General features: G+C 41.0%; 1 protein-coding gene across 2 annotated transcripts in view; it reads right to left on the reverse strand.

Moving 5' to 3' along the window:
- vps39 (VPS39 subunit of HOPS complex) overlaps window positions 1–18,925 on the reverse strand; it is a 128,547-nt gene that overhangs the window by 12,001 nt on the left and 97,621 nt on the right. Inside the window, exons 19-24 of one of the 2 annotated variants that reach the window (XM_072264657.1) lie at window positions 14,285–14,413; window positions 12,825–12,927; window positions 8,961–9,006; window positions 5,257–5,406; window positions 2,738–2,872; window positions 1,624–1,707 (exon numbers count right to left, since the gene is read on the reverse strand). In XM_072264657.1, coding sequence (XP_072120758.1) covers window positions 1,624–1,707; window positions 2,738–2,872; window positions 5,257–5,406; window positions 8,961–9,006; window positions 12,825–12,927; window positions 14,285–14,413 — 647 coding nt within the window. Of the gene's footprint in view, window positions 1–1,615; window positions 1,708–2,737; window positions 2,873–5,256; window positions 5,407–8,960; window positions 9,007–12,824; window positions 12,928–14,284; window positions 14,414–18,925 lie in introns of both variants that reach the window. The other variant, XM_072264664.1, reaches the window with a different exon arrangement.

Below are 18,925 nucleotides of genomic sequence, written 5' to 3' on the forward strand. Positions count from 1 at the left end.
CCCAGACTAATTCCATTTTCCAGTATGTGATTGACAGCCATGTGGGCCATGACTCTTTAAGTTCACATCTAAATACTGTTTAAATCTGATGACGGTGTCTTTCTAGGCAGCAATTCCAGACTCCCATCACTATTTGGCTGAAAGTAGTTTTCATCATTTCTCCTTAAACCCTGTTGTCAAGTGCTTATAAAATGTACTCCATCTGGTTGTGTACCTCTGCTCTCCTTCCTACTAAACCAGTCATCCCTACCTTCCAACATCTATCTCAATTAAGTCTCCGTTCACATTCCTAAATGCCAAAGAAAACTTTAATAGGCCATACTCTTTTCCTTAGTCATCTTTTTGCAACAAATACATTAGTGAGGCTGCCTTTGAAATTAACAGTATATGCTTTTGGGAAGATGCTATTAATCTGGAAGGAGTGCAAATGAGATTTACATAGATGTTGGTAGGGCTCAAGGTATGAGTTATGGAGAGACATTGAGCAGGTTGAGACTTCTTTCATTGGAGTGCAGGAGAATGAGTAAAAGCAGGAGGGTCACAGATGAGTTACTGCTTATGATCTTTTTCTCAGAGTTGGGGAACTCAAGAGCTAGAGCACATAGATTTAAGGTGAGAGGGAAGAGATTTATTAGGAGCCCAAAGAGCAACCTTTTCGCAAGAAGATGGTCAGTACATGGAATGAGCTCCCAGAGGAAGTGGTTGAGGCACATACATTAACAAGTTGGACAGGTACATGATAGGAAAGGTGACAGGATAGGATAGGGATATGGGCCAACTGGACTGCTTGGATGAGAACCTCAGTCAGCTGGACCTGCAGGGCCATAGGGCTGGTTTCTGCATTGCATTTCTCTAAGTACTTATCAAATTTTGGATACATTTTGCCAATATTCTTTTCATGTCCTTAATGTCCCTGTAATTTCATCCCTGTTGTTTGCAGAGCTAAGATAGTCGCTCAAAATGCCTGTTATAAGCTTTGTTGTTTTTTTTTGGTTATCACTTAAGGAGGCTTTATACTTGGCAGCTTTTGTAGAAAACATATTTAGCCTGAACCCATTGGAAGTATTCTATCACCCTGAGATTAATTCACCTTCAAGTTTTTCCAAGTCCATTTCTGCTAGTTCATTTCTCAATTTTGTAGAACTGACATTCCTTGAATTTAGAACCTTCACTCTTAAGTTATTTGAACAATTGTGGGGACATTGAAAGGTGTATGCACAACAGAAAAGTTGAACCTTTAAAGCCTGTGCAGTAAACCTCTAATCCAGTGCTCTTAATTCATTGTCTCTGGTTCTTCATCACCCATGGTTAGTTGTAGCCTTGACTACCAGTTTCATCCTTGATCTTATACTGCACAAGTTGATCTTTGGGTTAAGTTCACAAGAAAAAACCCATGGAGCTTATTTGGGTGTTATTCACAGATTAAATGGTTACAGAACAAAAAGTATCATTTGCTGAGGAGAAACTAGTAACTTCAAGTTTAATTACTTAACTTTAATAAATAAATATTTAACTGTAATTATAAATTTATTTTTAATATATAGCTATTGAACACAAAAATATAAATATTTAAGTGTTCAATAAATATTTAAGGGCAGATGTCTAGTGATCAAACCTGTTTACTATTTTTTTCTTGCAGACTCGACAAGTTTTCTCTTCAGTAATGATGCATTTCACCTCCTGATGGTAAATCCTCTGCTCTTGGATCTATCAAATAATGAAGAATGGAATTTGCATTTATATATGTTACCTTTCATAAAGTTGACATAATATCAACAATTCCAGTCTCTCCCACCACTCCCCCACAATGCGGCCAATTAAATAAAGTTGTATTTATTTCCTTTTCCTTCACAAATTCCACGAGGGGGAATTTCTATTACCAGAATAACAGTAATATGGGGGTCACCTGTAATCAGAAAGTTTGTGCATGATACTAAGCCTTACTAGTCATCTGGCAAGTTGCTTCTCAGTGGAAGATAGTGCCAGAGGCCTTAAGGAATATGCTTCAAGGGCAAGTTACCTGACAGTCTAGCCAGTTTACCTGTCAGCAAAAGATCTGAGCACAGTTGTTATAAGATGCTCCAAAGCAAAAGATTCATCGTCCCTATCGCTGTTTTTGTTTCTTATGTTCTATGTGGAAACCCTTTAACCACCAAACACTTCAAGGTTAGGGATTGCAAAGTGAATGCAGACTATCACTCTTCCAAACCAGCCTATCTCTTTTCACTTCAATAAGATAATTTTTCTCCACTTTGTATGAGTCAACTAGCACAATCTTCAGATGAGATGGTCAAATTAGATGCAATAGTGTGACATGGTTCTTTGCCCAAAATCACTCTTCATGGAAGCCCTGTGGCTAGAGACTCATTCTCCTGAAATTAGTCTTGAATGAATGACTTGTATTTTGTAATGGGTTACTGTAAAAGGATGACTAGATCACTGGAAAAGGACTTTAAAAACTTTCCTTCTGCATCTGATTGGGAATGCCTGGCCTTTAACATGTGCTTCCTGATCTCATGCATAGAAAAGGTATTTAGTTTCAGCTATACTATAGCCAATTTCAGCTATTATGGATCCATTCAGAAAGATATTGTTTGATCCACTTGAAAATGATGCACCAGCAGGAAATTAACTTATTTTATCACTGTGTTGGTTAGGATACTTCATTTTCATCATGCATATGGAATACTTTGAAGCAATACTTTGATTATTTTGCACTCAAGATCTAATGACCTACACGAAGGAATTCAGCATGAAGAAGACTTTTCTTAACTTGATTGGAGCGTCGTTTCTGAGCATTTCCTTCAAGAACATTCTCCAGAAATACCTGAATCTCCCGGATTTGTGTGTTGGCAGGAAGCAGATTCAAAGCCTATGGAACATTACGGTAAGAATCAAAACAATCCTACCTGTAAACAGTGTGAAATGTTGCTCTATTACTATAACCAAACCCAATGTTTTATTTTGGTGTAATACCCATTCTACTATATAGCAAGCAGTCATTTTATGTGCGAAGGACTCACAATGAAATGTTAGAGAGCTTCATCAAAGCTTACCCTTGCTGACAGGTGTTAGCCTTATCCAGAACATTTTGGATTATCTCAGTTTGAGACCCAGTTCTAAGGGGCTAATAAATGGACAGGTTGCTGACATGCACTTCACGAACTGTGGCTAATTGGATTAGTGGAATTCCTTTCAGGTAAAGATCTGAAAACTATTTTTGGTGTTTTTATAGTAATTGTAACTAGCTTCTATTGTGTATATAGAGTATACCATCAATCATGTAAATACTGGAACTTAATGCATCCATAGCATGTAAGAAAGCAGCAATAATTCAACCTTGCAAGACAAATAAAATATTATTCTTGATAATTTCTTCCTGGGTGTATCTAAATAATAGCCTCTTGTGCATGTTTTTTTTAACGAGCATATACACAGCCCATATACCTTTATTTGTGAACAGAAATTAAAACACATTTAACCTGATAAACAGCAACACGCACAAAACACTGGTGAGCTCAGTAGGCCAAAAAGTGAGCATAAGGTGACAAGGAGGGAGGGGAAGGAGTACAAGATAGCAGGTGGTATGCGAATCCAGGAGAGGGAGAAGGTGGGTGGATGAGGGAGGGGGATGGACTGAGAAGCTGGGAGGCGATAGATGCAAAAGGTAAAGGGCTGGCGAAGAAGGAATCTGTTAGGAGAGGAGAGTGGACCATGGGGAAAAGGAAAGGATGGGTGGGGGGGGGGGGCCACCATGGTGAGGTGACAGCCAGGTGAGGAGAAGAGAAGGAGTAAAAAGGAAGCCAGATTGGGGAATGGAAAGATTGGAATGAGCGAAGGTGGATGGTAGGGGAGGAGTGAAATCACTATGAATTAGAGAAATTGATGCTCATGCTGTCAGGTTGGAGACTACCCAGAGCATCCTCAAGCACCTTGGCTCCGTTTGCACACAACAGGCAGAATTTGCTGGAGGCCTACTTCCATTCCCATTCTGACATGTTGGTCGATGGCCTCCTCTACTGCCATAATGTGGCCACTCTCAGGTAGTGGAGCAGTATCTCATTTTCCGTCTGGGCAACGCCCAACTTGATGGTATGAATGTATGAACATTGATTTTTCTAACTTCCAGTAATTTCTCCCCCTCCCCCTTTTTCTGTTCCCAATCTGGCTCCCTCTTACCCCTTCTTTTCTCCTCACCTGCCTATCACTTCCCTCTGGTGTCCCTCCTCCTTCCCTTTCTCCCACGGTCCACTGCCCCCTCCCATTATAATCCTCTTCTTCAGCCCTCATCTCTTCTTCCTATCACCTCCCCTCTGGTTTCACCTGTTTGCACTCCTTCCCCTCCCACCACCGTCTCCCCCTTTCCTTTCAGTCCAGTAAAACCACCTTTCTCATTGGGTCACAAAAATGACACGGTTTAGAAACTCCTCTTCAAACCTTTACCTCTTTCACTCATCCTATCCCAACTTCTTCCTTTATCACCCTTCCCCCTCACCTGGTCTCACCAATCACCAACCAGCTTGTATTCCTTCTCCTCCCTTCGCTGCCTTATTCTGTCTTCTTCCCCTTTCTTTCCAGTCTTGATGAAGGGTACTGGCCTGAAATGTTGACTGTTTATTCCCTTCCGTAGGTGCTGCCTGTCTTACTGAGTTCACCCAGCATTTTGTATGTTGCAACATCTGCAGAACCTGTTGTGTTTTTGATTAATCTGATAAAGTATATAGATCATCAGCATGTTCCATTAACATAAATAAACTTAAAGGTAATCTATAAAAGGCATACAACAGATTATCTAGGTATTGAAATTGAACACGAGGACCGAAAATCAGAACACCACCACAGAGATAATATGCAAGGTTTAGGGAAATGAACACATTTATTGCTCATCAAACCGAGGTTTATAACAGCAGTATCCTCATTGCATAAGCATCTCAAATGTCAAACAAAGACACAGAATTGAGCTGATCTGTATTCTATGTGTAAAAATATATGTATGGGAGATCGAGTATATATAAATATTTATGTTCACTACAGATAGGTTGCTCTTATCAGTGTCAAATGCTTAAAAAATATTAGGTCACATAATTAAGGAGAGTGGGCACCCTCAGCAGCAAATGGGGCAGAGGCAGTGGGAACTTGAATCATATTTGAAAATCAATGCTAGATATGAATTACAAGCATATTGGAGCAATAATTTCCTTAGTCAGCTGAGATTTCTGACATTTGCAACTGAGTATAATATTACCCTGACAGTACCTTTGTAGTGTCTAGCTTGTTGTGGTGCACCTCTAGTATTCTCAGTGCTGCCTGCAGGTTTGCCTGTGGTTCTGGTACCTCCATTCGGATTGGTCCCACACAATGAATGTCAGGTGGTGAAAGGTACATACGAAGTAAAGAGAGGTATACCTAAATGAAACAAAGAGATAATGTTTTGAAAAAGTGAAACAGGTAACCATTCACTATTCAGTGTTGTGTGAACACCAAGAAGATCCAACAAGAACTTATTTCTATCCCGTGAATGCAAGAAAGAAGCACATAAGAACACAAGAAAACAGAACCATCAGGTTCCTCAAGCCTGACCCACCATTCAATATGAATTTGGCTGATCTAAGCTGGTTTCATCTTCTGTTTTATGCTAGTTTTCCATAGCCCTTAACTTGCTAGACCTTTCAAACCAGCTTAAATATTCCTAATGATTTGGCCTTCACTATCCTCTGGGGCAGAGAATTCCAGAAATTCACTACCTTCCAAGAATAGAAATTTCCATATACCTCAATTTTAAATGACTGGACTCTTTATCTTGTAACTATATCCCCTTTTTCAAAACACTGTGGCTGAAGAAAACATCTCAACATTTACCAGTCAAGCCCGTAAGATCTTATACTTTGAATAAAATTACTCTTCCATTTTATAAACTCCAAAGAATACAGAACTAAACTTTTCAGCCCCTCTTGAAAGGAGAACCTTCTCATCCCAGGAACTAGGTTGCTGATTCTCCTTTGGATTATCTCCACTATATCATCTTTTTAATAAGGGGACTGAAACTGTGCACAATACTCCAAATAAGGCCTCACCAATATCCTGTACAATTTAACTAAACATCCCTAGCTTTTAAAACTCTAACCCCTTCGTAACGAAGCCAAAATGCTAACTACTAACTACTTGTATCTGTCTGTGAACACTGTGGAATTCATGCACTCGAACATTCATCTCTATGGACCTTCACCATCTGGGGCATGCCCCCTCTCATTACAATCATCAGGGAGAAGGTAAAGCAGCCAGAAGATCCAAACTCAGTGATTCAGAAACAGCTTCTTCCCTCCACCATCAAATTTTTGAATGGAGAACTGTACAGACACAACAGGAGCGTCCCTGCACAGGTCTGGCTCTAAAAACACAGTCGCTATAAAAGAGAGGTACCGCCTCGCGGGGCAGTCATTGTGGGAGCAGTTGTCATTGGAATAGTCTGAGTCAAGAGTTGTAAGACTTTGGCTCCATGAGGCTTTGGTGAGAACAGATGGAGACAAGGTAAGTAGATAAGTTCATTCCTTATTTCTTTTCTTTTGAATTAACTGCTGAGAGAACAGGGGTATGTCTGCAGAGCCAGTGTTCTGTTCTGGGTGCCAGATGTGGGATTTCCAGGACACTTCCAGCCTCCCCACTGGCCAGATCTGTACCAGGTGCATCAAGATGCAGCTCCTTAGAGACCAGGTTAGGGAACTGGAGCTGCAGCTCGATGATCTTTGGCTTGTTAGGGAAAGTGAGGCAGTGATAGACAGGAGCTACAGGGAGGTAGTCACCCCAGGGCTACAAGGAGACAGATAAGTGAGTATAAGGAGAGGGAAGGGGAACATCAGACAGTGGAAAGCACCCATGGCTGTCCCCCCCCAACAATAAACATTTCATTTTGAGTACTGTTGTGGGGGAAGGGGGGGAAGATGACATACCTGGGGTGAGCAGCAGTAGCCGTGCCTCTGGCCCTGTATGGTAGGGATTTGAAGAGGATGGCAGCAGTAATAGGGAATTCTATACTCAGTGGGGCAGATAGATGACTGTGTGTACGCATAAAGAAAACATGGATGGGAGTTTGCCTCCCAGGTGCCATGATCCATGATGTTCCTGAACGCGTCCACAGTATCCTGAAAAGGTAGGGTGAGCAGCCAAAGTCATGATACATATCGGTGCTAACAACATGGGTAGAAAAAGGGAGGAGGTTCTGACCTCAAGGGTAGTCATCTCGGGATTGCTGTCTGTGCCACACGATAGTGAGGACAGGAATAGAATGAGGTGGCAGATAAAAGCGTGGCTGAAGAATTGAAGCAGGCAGCAGGGATTCAGCTTTCTGGATAATTGGGACCTCTTCTGAGGCAGATGTGACCTGTACAAAAGGGATGGGTTGCACTTGAATCCGAGGGGGACCAATATTCTCGTGGGCAGGCTTACAAGAGTTGTTGGGAGTGATTTAAAGTAATATGGCAAGAGGATGGGAACCAGTATGATAGAGCTGAGGATGAGCCAGCAGGTTTACAAGTAGATGATGGATGTAACATGAATGTATGGAAGGACAAGCCTTCCTTTTATACCATTTTTGCACTATTTATTTTAGTAATTTATACTGATTTTATGTTTTCACTCTGTACAGTTGATACAAAGCAACAGATTTCATGTCGTACAACTCAGTGATAATAAATCTGATTTTGGATTCTCTCCACTTAGATACTAATTCAGCTTTGATTCCTCTCACCCAAACGTATGACATTCTCACCAGGTATTCATCCAATCAATATTATAATGAAACCCAATGCAAGCATTAAGAACATCACCTCACTACCATACAGCTTTCTCGACGAAGTAATGAATTCCACAATGTGATTTCAGGTATCGGTTGTCCATCTGTGAAATTGACCCAGTCTGTTTGTTGTCTTTTCCCCTACTTTTATTTTCCTCTGTGGGAGTGGAAAAATGCCCAAGTTGACCTACTGGACATGCTTCCCTGCTTCGCACTTACATTCTTCTGATTATGTTCTCACTTCTTCACTTTCCTTCCCAGTTCTGATGAAGAGTCTTTGACCTGAAATATTCAGTCGTTCCCTTGTACCACGGATGTAGCATTTTGTTTTCAGTTTAGATTGCCAGCATCTGCATTTGTTGTTGATTTTTACCCAACCACTCAACCTAGCTAAATCCTGTTGCGGAATTGCAATGTCTCCATTACAACATGCTCTTCTCACCTATTTTCTTATCACTGGCAAATCTGGAAATCTTACCTTTGTTCCCCTTCCAGGTCATTAGTAAATGATTCAGCACTAAAAACGGATCCTTGGGGTCCAGCTTAAAAAGGACCCATTTATTCCAATTTTTTCAACATTACAGATTTCAATCCATACTACCACTTCCTCCAATAATTTGGGCTCTTAATTTATAAGCGAGCTTCTTATGCAGCACCCTGTCAAATGATTTTTTGGAAATCTAAATACACTATACTTAATGGCTCCTCTCTAACAACTCTCCATCATATCTGCAAGCAATTGAAGGAAGTTTGTCAAATATGAGTTACCTTTCATAAAACCATATTGATTATGTTTGATTATATTCAGCTTTCATAAATAATTAGTTATTGCCTTGTTCATTAACTCCAGCATCTTTCTAACCATTGATGTTAGAATAACTAGACTTCTATCTTCCTTCCTTTTTAAACAAAGGGGGGAGGGGGTCACATTAGCTGTTTTCCAATCTTCTGATACCCTCCTGGAACTTAAAATGTTTTGAAAAATATCAACCAAGGGGTGACTTGAACATACAAGTTCTGCACCAAGCTGTTTACTAACTGTGGGGGTAAGTAGTCTGAGTTTCAAACTGCTAAGGACTAGTTAATGTTGCTCCAGCAGAGCAAAACAATAATCTCTGGTGCTCGGAGTGCTAAGTTCCTTACAACTAGAACTAGAACCATTTGTACTCACATCTTTGTTGCCATCCCTGCTCCAGTCATAATGCTTGTGACAGTATCTGAAATCAGAGAAATGCTCAAAAGTATCTCAAACCAAATAATAAGTCCGTTAAAGATACAGGCCATACACAGATTATGACGTTCAACTTCGGTATCAAGCAACTTCCATTATTATTAAATTCAAGGCTCTACATACAGCTGTTCCTAATGACAGAACCAGTTTCCTCTCTTCAGTTTAGTAACTGCTCTCATTAATCTTGTGTGTTTTTCATGCCATTCATTATAATGCTGAGCAGATATGGTTACCATCTTGAATGATTTTTGTGTATTTTCCAACTTATGGACAAAATTGATTCATGAATTCTACAAAATGGAACCCATTTTCTATCTACAATTCGTATGACAGCTTGGCTATACAAGTAAAACCAGCTTAAGGGTCAATTTCCTGAAATGGACAAACTTTGAAAGAAATCAACCCGGCAAATATCTTTCAACTTCACTCTTCCTACACAAACATTTAAGTAGATGCCTGACAATATTCAATATAATCTGTTCATATGCTTTCATTTGTGGATCACAATTCAGAGAATCAGAGCGTAATATAGCACAGAAACAGGCCCTTCAGCCCAAATGGTCCTTGCCAACCACAGCATTCTCCCTGCTAGTCCAGGTGCCCTGAACTCTCCAAGCCACTCTCCTTTATGTACCCATCCAAATCCCTTTAAAATGTTGCAATTGTACCTGCCTCAACTCCTTCCTCTGGCAGCTTATTCAATGTACTCACTATCCTCTGTGTAAAGAAGTTATCTTTTAGGTCTCTTTTAAATCTCTCCCCTCATGTCCTGTATCTGTGCCCTCTAGTTTTAGACTCCCCAATCCTGGGAAAAGATTATGGCTGATTTTATAAACTTCCAAGAGGTTTATAAAATTATGCCTCACTCTCTTGTGCTCCAGGAAGTATAAATTCAACATGGCCAACCGCTCCCTATAACTCAGTCCAAGCAACAGCCTTGTAAATCTCTTCTGCATGCTCTTCTTCATTTTTCTTCCCTCCAAACAGCTCCACATGTCATGAGAGTACAGCTCACCATATCAGGAGGATCCAAGACAACTACTGCCATGTGACTATTTTTGTTTAAATGTAGAGAGAAAGGCACAGCATTTCCATCAGGTTCCATTGGGAAATGACACAAAGGATACTAGAGAAATAGACACAAAATGCTGACAGGCAAGGCAGCATCTATGGAAATGAATAGACAGTTAACATTTCAGGCCAAGACTTTTCATCAGGACTGGAAAGGAAGGGGGAAGATGCCAGTGGTGGGACGGGAAGGAAGGCAAGCTGGAAGGTAAGAGATGAAGCCAGGTGGGTGGGGAAGGGAGATGAAGTAAGAAGCTGGGAGGTGATAGATGGAAAAGGTAAAGGGCTGGAGAAGAAGGAATCTGACAGGAGAGAAGAGGAGACCATTGGAGAAAGGAGGTGATAGGCAGGTAAGGAGAAGAGGTAAGAGGCCAGAGTGGAGAACTAAAGAGGGAAGAAGAAAAATTACTGGAAGCTGGAGAAATCAATATTTATGCTATCAGCCTGGAGACTACCTTGATGGAATATAAGTGTCGCTCCTCCAATCTGAGAGTGGCCTCATCATGGCAGAGAGGAGGCCATGGACCAATATCTTGGAATGGGAATGGGCAAAGGAATTAAAATGGTTGGTTACCAGGACATCCTGCTTTCTGCAGATGGAACAGAGGTGCTTGACAAAGACTCCCAAATCTACATTGGGCCTCACCAATGTAGAGGAGGGCTCATTGGGAGCACCAAATACAATAGATGACCCCAACAGATTCACAGGTTGCCTCACCTGGGAAGACTGTTTGGGGTCCTGAATTGAAGTAAGGGAGGAGTTGAATGGGTAGTTTGCCATTCTGCCACTTGCAGGGATAAATGCTAGGAGGGAGATTAGTGGGGAGGGCCTCCTACCCCTTTTCCTCACCTGCCTATCACCTCCCAATGATGCTCCTCCTCCTTCCCGTTCTCCCATGGTCCACTCTCTTCTCGTATCAGATTCCCTTTTCCCCTATCACCTCGCAGCTTCTTACTTCATCCCTCCTTTCCCTACCCACCAGGCTGAACCTACTGCCTTCTAGCTTGCCCTCCTTCTTATTCTAGCATTCACGTCACTTCCTTTCCAGTCCTGACTGAATCTCAACCTGAAATTTCAACTGTATTCATTTCCATAGATGCTGCCTGACCTACCCAATTCCTCACATTTGCTCTGGATTTGCAGCATCTGTAGAATCTCGTGTTTATGCCACTGAAACAGGACTGCTAAGGCTATATTTCATGTTTGTTTCATTAAAGATCCTGAATTATCAGTGAACCAGTGTATATTGGCAGTGTTATAGAACTGGTTGTTTCTTTACACTAAAATGTCTCCCCGCTGTATTTAGAGATGGTAATCTGATAACTTTATTAATGCAATTGAACATTTATCTTCTCCAAATTTAACACATTAACTAGTCCTCTGCTTATGAACAATCTAAGATTTGAAAATAAACACTTATGAATCACTTAGTTACACTGATGTATTTCATTAGTAAACGAATGTAGTCTAATACTAAGAAAAACAGTTAAAGAGGTATGAAGACCAAAGGGGCACAGGAAAAGTGAGTGTATTTCCAGAGCCTCCCATATTAGCAAATCACCGCAAACTCACCATTTTTGTTCTGATATGGACACAATTTTCCGGGCATAACCCAATTTTGTTGGTAGAATCTCAGGTGGTGATGAGAGGGCGTACAGGAGTGAGATATACCAACTAGTGGAATGGTGCCACGTACAACCTGGCACTCAACGTCAGTAATATGAAAGAGCTGATTGTGGACTTCAGGAAGGGTAAGACGAAGGAACACATACCAATCCTCATAGAGGGATCAGAAGTGGAGAAAGTGAGCAGCTTCAAGTTCCTGGGTGTCAAGATCTCTGAGGATCTAACCTGGTCCCAACATATCGATGTAGTTATAAAGAAGGCGAGTCAGCAGCTATACTTTATTAATAGAGTTTGAAGTGATCTGGCGTGTCAACAAATACACACAAAAACTTCTATAGTTGTGCCGTGGAGAGCATTCTGACAGGCTGCGTCACTGTCTGGTACGAAGGGGCTACTGCACAGGATCGAAAGAAGCTGCAGAAGGTTGTAAGTCTAGTCAGTGTTCATTATTAAGGACCTCCAGCACCCAGGGCATGCCTTTTTCTCACTATTACCATCAGGTCGGAGGTACAGAAGCCTGAAGGCACACACTCAGTGATTCAGGAACAGCTTCATCCCCTCTGCCACCTGATTCCTAAATGGACATTGAACCTTCGGACACTAGCTCACTTTTTAAAAAAATACATAGTATTTTTGTTTTTGCACTTTAAAAAAAATCTATTCAACATGCATAATTGATTTACTTGTTTACTTATTATTATGTTTTATTTATTTATTTTTTCTTTCTGCTAGATTATGTATTGCATTGGACTGCTGCTACTAAGTTAACAAATTTCATGTCACATGCCGGTGATAATAAACCTGATTCTCATCCAGCCAAACTGATAAAACCAATGCTCTCAGGTTTACACCTCTTGATGTTCTTCACTGGTTCACTAGAGTTCACATTCCATCAGAATTTGGGATTCAAACAAGTCCAAATTTCATTGTCACCTCTGCAAAGTCCCTGCGGTCTTTGCTCCCCAGCCTCCTACCCAAGTACACGTGCATAACTGTACTTGTTGAAGTGGTGGGCTCACCTTGCCACTACCTGGTGGACAGCCAATTATACAGAAGGACAGCCAAGCTCGTTCATTGCTCAGAATAATGATTTCTGAGAATATACTTACTCTTCTGCCATTTTGATATTCCTCAGTACATGGACATAAATAAAAAGGGCTTGTTCATGTAGACCCATTTGGCCCATGAGCAGAGCTCGCTCCTCTAGCAATCCTAAAATGTAGAAATATGATTTATCAAGCACACTTCCATTCCTCTGTTTTTTTAAAATACATTGATAACTGTATTTCAATATAATTAGTTTCTTTTGCAGTCCTATATACTCTATTTTATATATTTAAATACATTATTCTGAGAAGGGGTCCATGAGTTCACCAGACTGCCATAAGGATCTATGGTGTTAAAAAGGTTAAGAACCCCTGCTTTATGTGATGGCTTTATATGGAAGAGCCCTTATATTAGAGTGCACAACCTCAATGAAGGTCCAGTATTCCAATTTTTCAGTTGTGAAATGTGTATCGGTAGCAAGCTGTTCATCTTCTCCCTGACCGCATCCTCAGACAATACCTCCACAGTTAGGAGTTAAGGGATGGAATCTCAAAGCTGCTGTGTTTCAGCACTACCTCAACTGGAAGTATGCAAATATAGTATACTATTGTCCTATGTAGCATATTTGGTAAATATGCAAGCAGGATTTTATAATGAAATTTAGACAAGAATAGCCCAGGGAAATGAAAGCAAAGTTTTGCAAATAAATGGAAATTTTCTTAGTTTATCCAAGATAGTGATTAATATGCAAACTATATTCATAAGAGCTTGTTGAAAAAGGAAATCAAATATGACAGACTGTAGCTGGCCAATGTCTGGATAAGCTCATATGTACATTAATCTTAAATGTTATTGCACCTAGTGTAGCAAGATTTTATGAGGGAAAGTACAAGCTTATGGAGCAGATTTACTAGGTATGCAGTTCAATCCTCACCAAGGCCCATCTCCAAATCAGTACACACAAATCTCAAATCTAAGCTTTGTTAGATGTATGTTTACTTGTGCAAGAAGTTGTCTGCACATTAATGACTGCCATCTTTATCAAATATTTTTTATCCTCCAATATCATGTCCAGATAAAAGGTCTATAAATATTGCACAGTATGCATTTATGCTGAATTCCAGTCTCAGTGACTGTCATTGCTATCATATGATCACAGCAACTTCCAATTACCTGAACACTAGCTCAGGTTTTGAGTATCAGGGCTCTTAGGGGAGTCCTCAGCTCCTGGGCTGGAGGGAAGGGGATGTCAACTGGACTAGAAACAGGGAGGGGTTGGAACATGGCCCTGGGTGTCATCAGCATGCTTTGAGACTGCAATACTTTTTGCCGTTTTCCACTTTCAGGAAACTACAAGGAAGTGATGGAAATTACAATCTAAGCACTTTAACATCTGGCAGACGTCTGGGAAAACTTGGGCAAATTATTTCCATAAACCTAACACAATTCTGTTAACTACAAAAGGCCATCTGCACATAATATTTCACCAAAGCAATGCAAGCTGTGCTTATTAACCACTCACCATCAAATGGAAAGTCACTGATAAGCTTACTGGGCTGATAATATGTTGAGATTTCCAAGAATGACAACAGTTTTCTTCTATATTCTCCCAGCTCCCCTTCCTCCATTCCAGCAGGAACAGGAATATCATCTGCAAAACAAACATCAACTCAAGATGATTTTAATCAAATTGTTATAAACATGCAAGTCTTTAGAAAAGAAAAAAAAATGCTTGCTATGTTTTACAACTCTCACAGAGCGTTCCAAAATACTTCAAGGACAATAAACGGTTTAACATAATTTGGGGAAAGGAAGCAACCTTCAAACATCGTTGATCTGTCTTAATAAAACTGGTGAACAATAAATACTAGGGATTAGCCTCTATTTTCCTTTGAAATTATTCAACGGAACCATTTATGCCTTCCTGAAAAATAGCATATCATGGATTGATTTAACATCACATCAAAAGGCAGCACTGACAGTGCAATGCTCCCTTAACATCGAGGTGGTAATCACTGTTGCTCAATCTGTGGAATAAGACTTGAACTGAGAATTCCTGAGTCAGAAGTGACAGTGTTACAAACTCTGCCATAAACATCACTGCCAAAAAAAAGCAAATTGGGGCTGATGAAGCTTTCTGCACAGGCTCAGAAATGACAAAGTAAGTGAGAAAATATTTAATACTAAGTAGTTCTGAACAAAGCTTTAAATAGTTCCATTGTATTGTGATACAGCTTTACCTATACAGTTCAGAATCACTTTGCACTCATTGCTAGCTATTCTATATTGACTGGGCATGTGCATCAAGATTCTGATGAAAAGTGGATAGAAGAATCTTGGTCTCAATGGATTCTGTCAGGTGCAGCATTTTCAGCTTGAAAATCTTGTTAAAACACAAAGGGAAATGAAATTCACTGAAGTGTATAAAATTTTATTTCAGGGAGAGTATATGAAATGTCCATACACCTTTGTCTATTCAAAGCTAGCTTCTTTAGGCATTTTCCACTTAGATGGAGATTGCTTGCAACACATCTTGGCATCATTATAGTACATTAATCAAATAGCAGAAAAATGAACAAGGAGGAAGGATTACTCTTCAACAACTTCAAAGAACGCTAGCCACAACAATAACAGGGTGATATGGATTTCCACTAAAGATAGCCTATTAACAGATATCCCACCCTGTAAAAATTCATTTCAGGGAGGTAGCACCACCGTTTGCGGGAGACTTCCGGGAGAGGTGGGATGTCTGCAATAGAGTAGCTCCTTAGCAGCTGGCCAGCTAGTTTAAATAACGTTAGCTATGCTAATGAATGAATGACACCTGTTAAACTCACCTCAACATGTCTTTTACAGTCCTAACCCACCATGGGCAATAGAAAAGTCATTGGTACAAACAGTACAGCGAGCAATACTGTCATTATTTTGACCTCTATTAGGCAGGGGTACACTTTAGTGTAGTCTGGGGTGACGTACGTTTTTTTTGGAACACTCTGCGATGGCGCGCTCTCTCTCTCGTGGTCGCTCGCGCTCTCGCTTTCTCGCTCGCGCGTTCGCTTGCCTTCGCTCTCGCTTGCTTTCTCTCTCGTTCTCTCTCTCTCTCGCGCGCGCACTCTCTTGCTTTTCTCTCGCTCGCTCTCAAAAAAATTGATTTCTGTGATATTGTATATAATTTGCGTTTATCAGGGAGCGACTATTAATATGCGGGAGACTCCCGGGAGAGGTGAGATGTCTGTATTAAGGCTTTAGGAAAGGTACAAAAAAGATTCACCAAAATGTTCCCTGATATAAGAAAATATAATTGCAAAGACATACTAGTTGGAAAAACACACCCTAGTTCTCACTCAAGAGGCAATGGTGGAAAGCTTTAAGTCCTGGGTGTCAACCTTTTGGAGGATCTTTTCTGGGCCCCACATATTGATGCAATTACGAAGGTGGCATGCCAGCCTCTCTACTTTGTTAGGAGCTTGGGAAGATTTAGTATGTCACCAAATACTCCTGCAAAGTTCTATACATGTATTGTGGTGGAGAGCATTCTGTAAGGTTACATAACAGCCTGGTCTGGAGGCTCCAAAGCACAGGATCACAAGGGGCTGCAGAGGGTTGGCTGCAGACTCAGCCAGTTCCAATATGGGCACAAGAGAACAGTCTCAAGAAGCTGGCATCCATCATTAATGACCTACGCCACCTCATTACTAGCATTGGGGAGGCTCTGAATGGGTCAGAAACAGCTTCTTCCCCTATGCCATAGATTTCTGAATAGTCCATGAAATCTTTATTCCTTTTTTTATACTATATATTTATTCTGCAATTTACAGTAATTTTGTGTCTTTGCAGTGTACTTCTGTCACAAAACGACATATTTCACATTATATACAATGATACTAACCTGATCCTGATTTCAAATGTTCCAGAAAATTTCCAGGCACCCAATACTCTGAGTGCCCTCAGTTCTCTTTAGACCTTAAATCTTTATCCCCCCCACCTCAGTTACTGATCTCTCTGTTAAGGAAAATATATCCTTGTGATCTTAGGGCCGTTCTCATACAATAACAGACAACTTTGCGATTGGAGCACTTGCCTCTCCATTTACTATTTAAGTATCTTAGTCATCATCATCGTCATCATTAAGTGCCATGTCGTATGACGTGAGGGATCATGCTCTTCCACCTGGTGTGACCATCAGTGTTCTTGGCAAATTTTTCTACAGAAGTGATTTGTCATTGCCTTCTTCTGGGCAGTGTCTTTACAAGACGGGTGACCCCAGCCATTTTCAATACTCTTCAGAGATTATCTACCTGGCATCAGTGGTCAAATAACCAGGACTTGTGACCTGCACCAACTGCTCAGACGACCATCCACCACCGGCTCCTGTGGCTTCATGCGACCCTGATTCGGGATTCGGGAGGCGGTGGGCGTGCTAAGTAGGTGCTATACCTTGCCCTAGGGTGACCTGTGGCTAGTGGAGGGAAGGAGCGCTTTACACCTGCTTTGGCAGAGATGTATCTCCATCCCGTCACCCCAAATATTCTAGACTAAACATTAACCATGGGACTACAATGAGGCAGTCATACTGTAAAGGCTGATTTATTCTTGTGCATCAAATGTACGCCGTAGGTACGGCGTAGCGGCGTGCCCTATGTTGTACTCTACACCGAACCCTACGCCGTAGCCTAACGTGCACTTCTCCCAAAATGTAACTACGCGTCGTGGCGACACAGACCAACCAACTGTGATTGGTCCGCTTGGTGGCATCGCATTTCCTCCTACGCTGCCATAGCTTCCCATTGGGTGACTGAAGAGCAGGGAAGGAACTCTGGCTGCAATGCTTTCTATAAAGCTTTACAGACCTCTGAAATTATGGAAGACCCTGTGCTTGATGCCAGTTTGTAGCTAGCTGCTACAGCCTGTTGACTTCCACCTGAAGCTAAAACTCAAATGGTGGTTGCCAGTCTCTGAGTATACTGTGCGTACACTGATGCAAAATAAATGGTTGGAGATGATGAACCCAATCGTCAAATCTACCTGCCAACATCTGAAAATATTTGAAATGCATTTCCTCGTCCATGTCTCTCAGTGGCCGGACAAGCACAGAAAATTCACCCTCCTTCAGTTTCAGATGCCATTGTTTGAAGTATGAGTTTCAACACACGAAGAAACTCAACACAGTGGCATAGAAACCCCATCGCCAACTAGTGTTTTGGCGGTGAATTGCAGAGCAACGCAAACACACCAACGCACAAGTATAAATGCTCACAACAGCGTAGCCCACTTGCGTAGGCGCAAGCTAGTACGCACAAGTATAAATCAGCCTTAACAGGAACAATGGAAAGATATCTGAAGGAGATAAACAACCCAAATATTATCTTGCATCTTTGCCATTTAAATTGAAACTTGTAAATATGTCTTAAAATTGAGCCAGAATGTGTCACATTGCAGATGCAAACAGCAATTTGATAATATAATGGGTACATTATATCAAACAGCTCATCTTAATTGCCTTAAGTGGAACAATTATACTAGGCATCAGACAAAATGATACAGCATGCAAACCGGCTCTTCAGCCCATATAATCCATCACACTCCCACTTGTACTAAACATACATGTACCACTTCATTTTTGAACTTGTTTCTACATTTACATAAATTGCCCTAAGGAATTTTGCGTGTGTTGCTCAAGATTTCCAGTATCTCAGAATCTCTTGAGACTTCTTTCTACATTCTCTTACTTTCATAAATATGACAAGTGCACACCTAAAAAGTTAGGGGAAAGATGTTAGAGAAATAAAGGGAACAAAGGAACATAGTCAAAAGATGCCAAAATTCAATGTTGCCTCACAGTATCACTTCATTAGATGTTAATCAGATGTAAAGTGTAGCCTTGTACAATTTCCATTCGCAAACACGTGGAAATCTGGAGATGCTGGAAATTCAAGCAACACACACAAAATGCTGGTGAATGCAGCAGGCCAGGCAGCATCTATAGGAAGAGGTACAGTCGAAGTTTCAGGCCGAGACCCCTTGTCAGGACTAACTGAAAGAAGAGATAGTAAGAGATTTGAAAGTGGGAGGGGGAGGAGGAGATCTGAAATGATAGCAGAAGACAGGAGGGGAGGGGTGGATCTAAGAGCTGGAAAATTGATTGGCAAAAGGGATACAGAGC

Source organism: Mobula birostris, chromosome 1 (genome assembly GCF_030028105.1).
Source record: "Mobula birostris isolate sMobBir1 chromosome 1, sMobBir1.hap1, whole genome shotgun sequence".
Lineage (NCBI taxonomy): Eukaryota > Metazoa > Chordata > Chondrichthyes > Myliobatiformes > Myliobatidae > Mobula > Mobula birostris.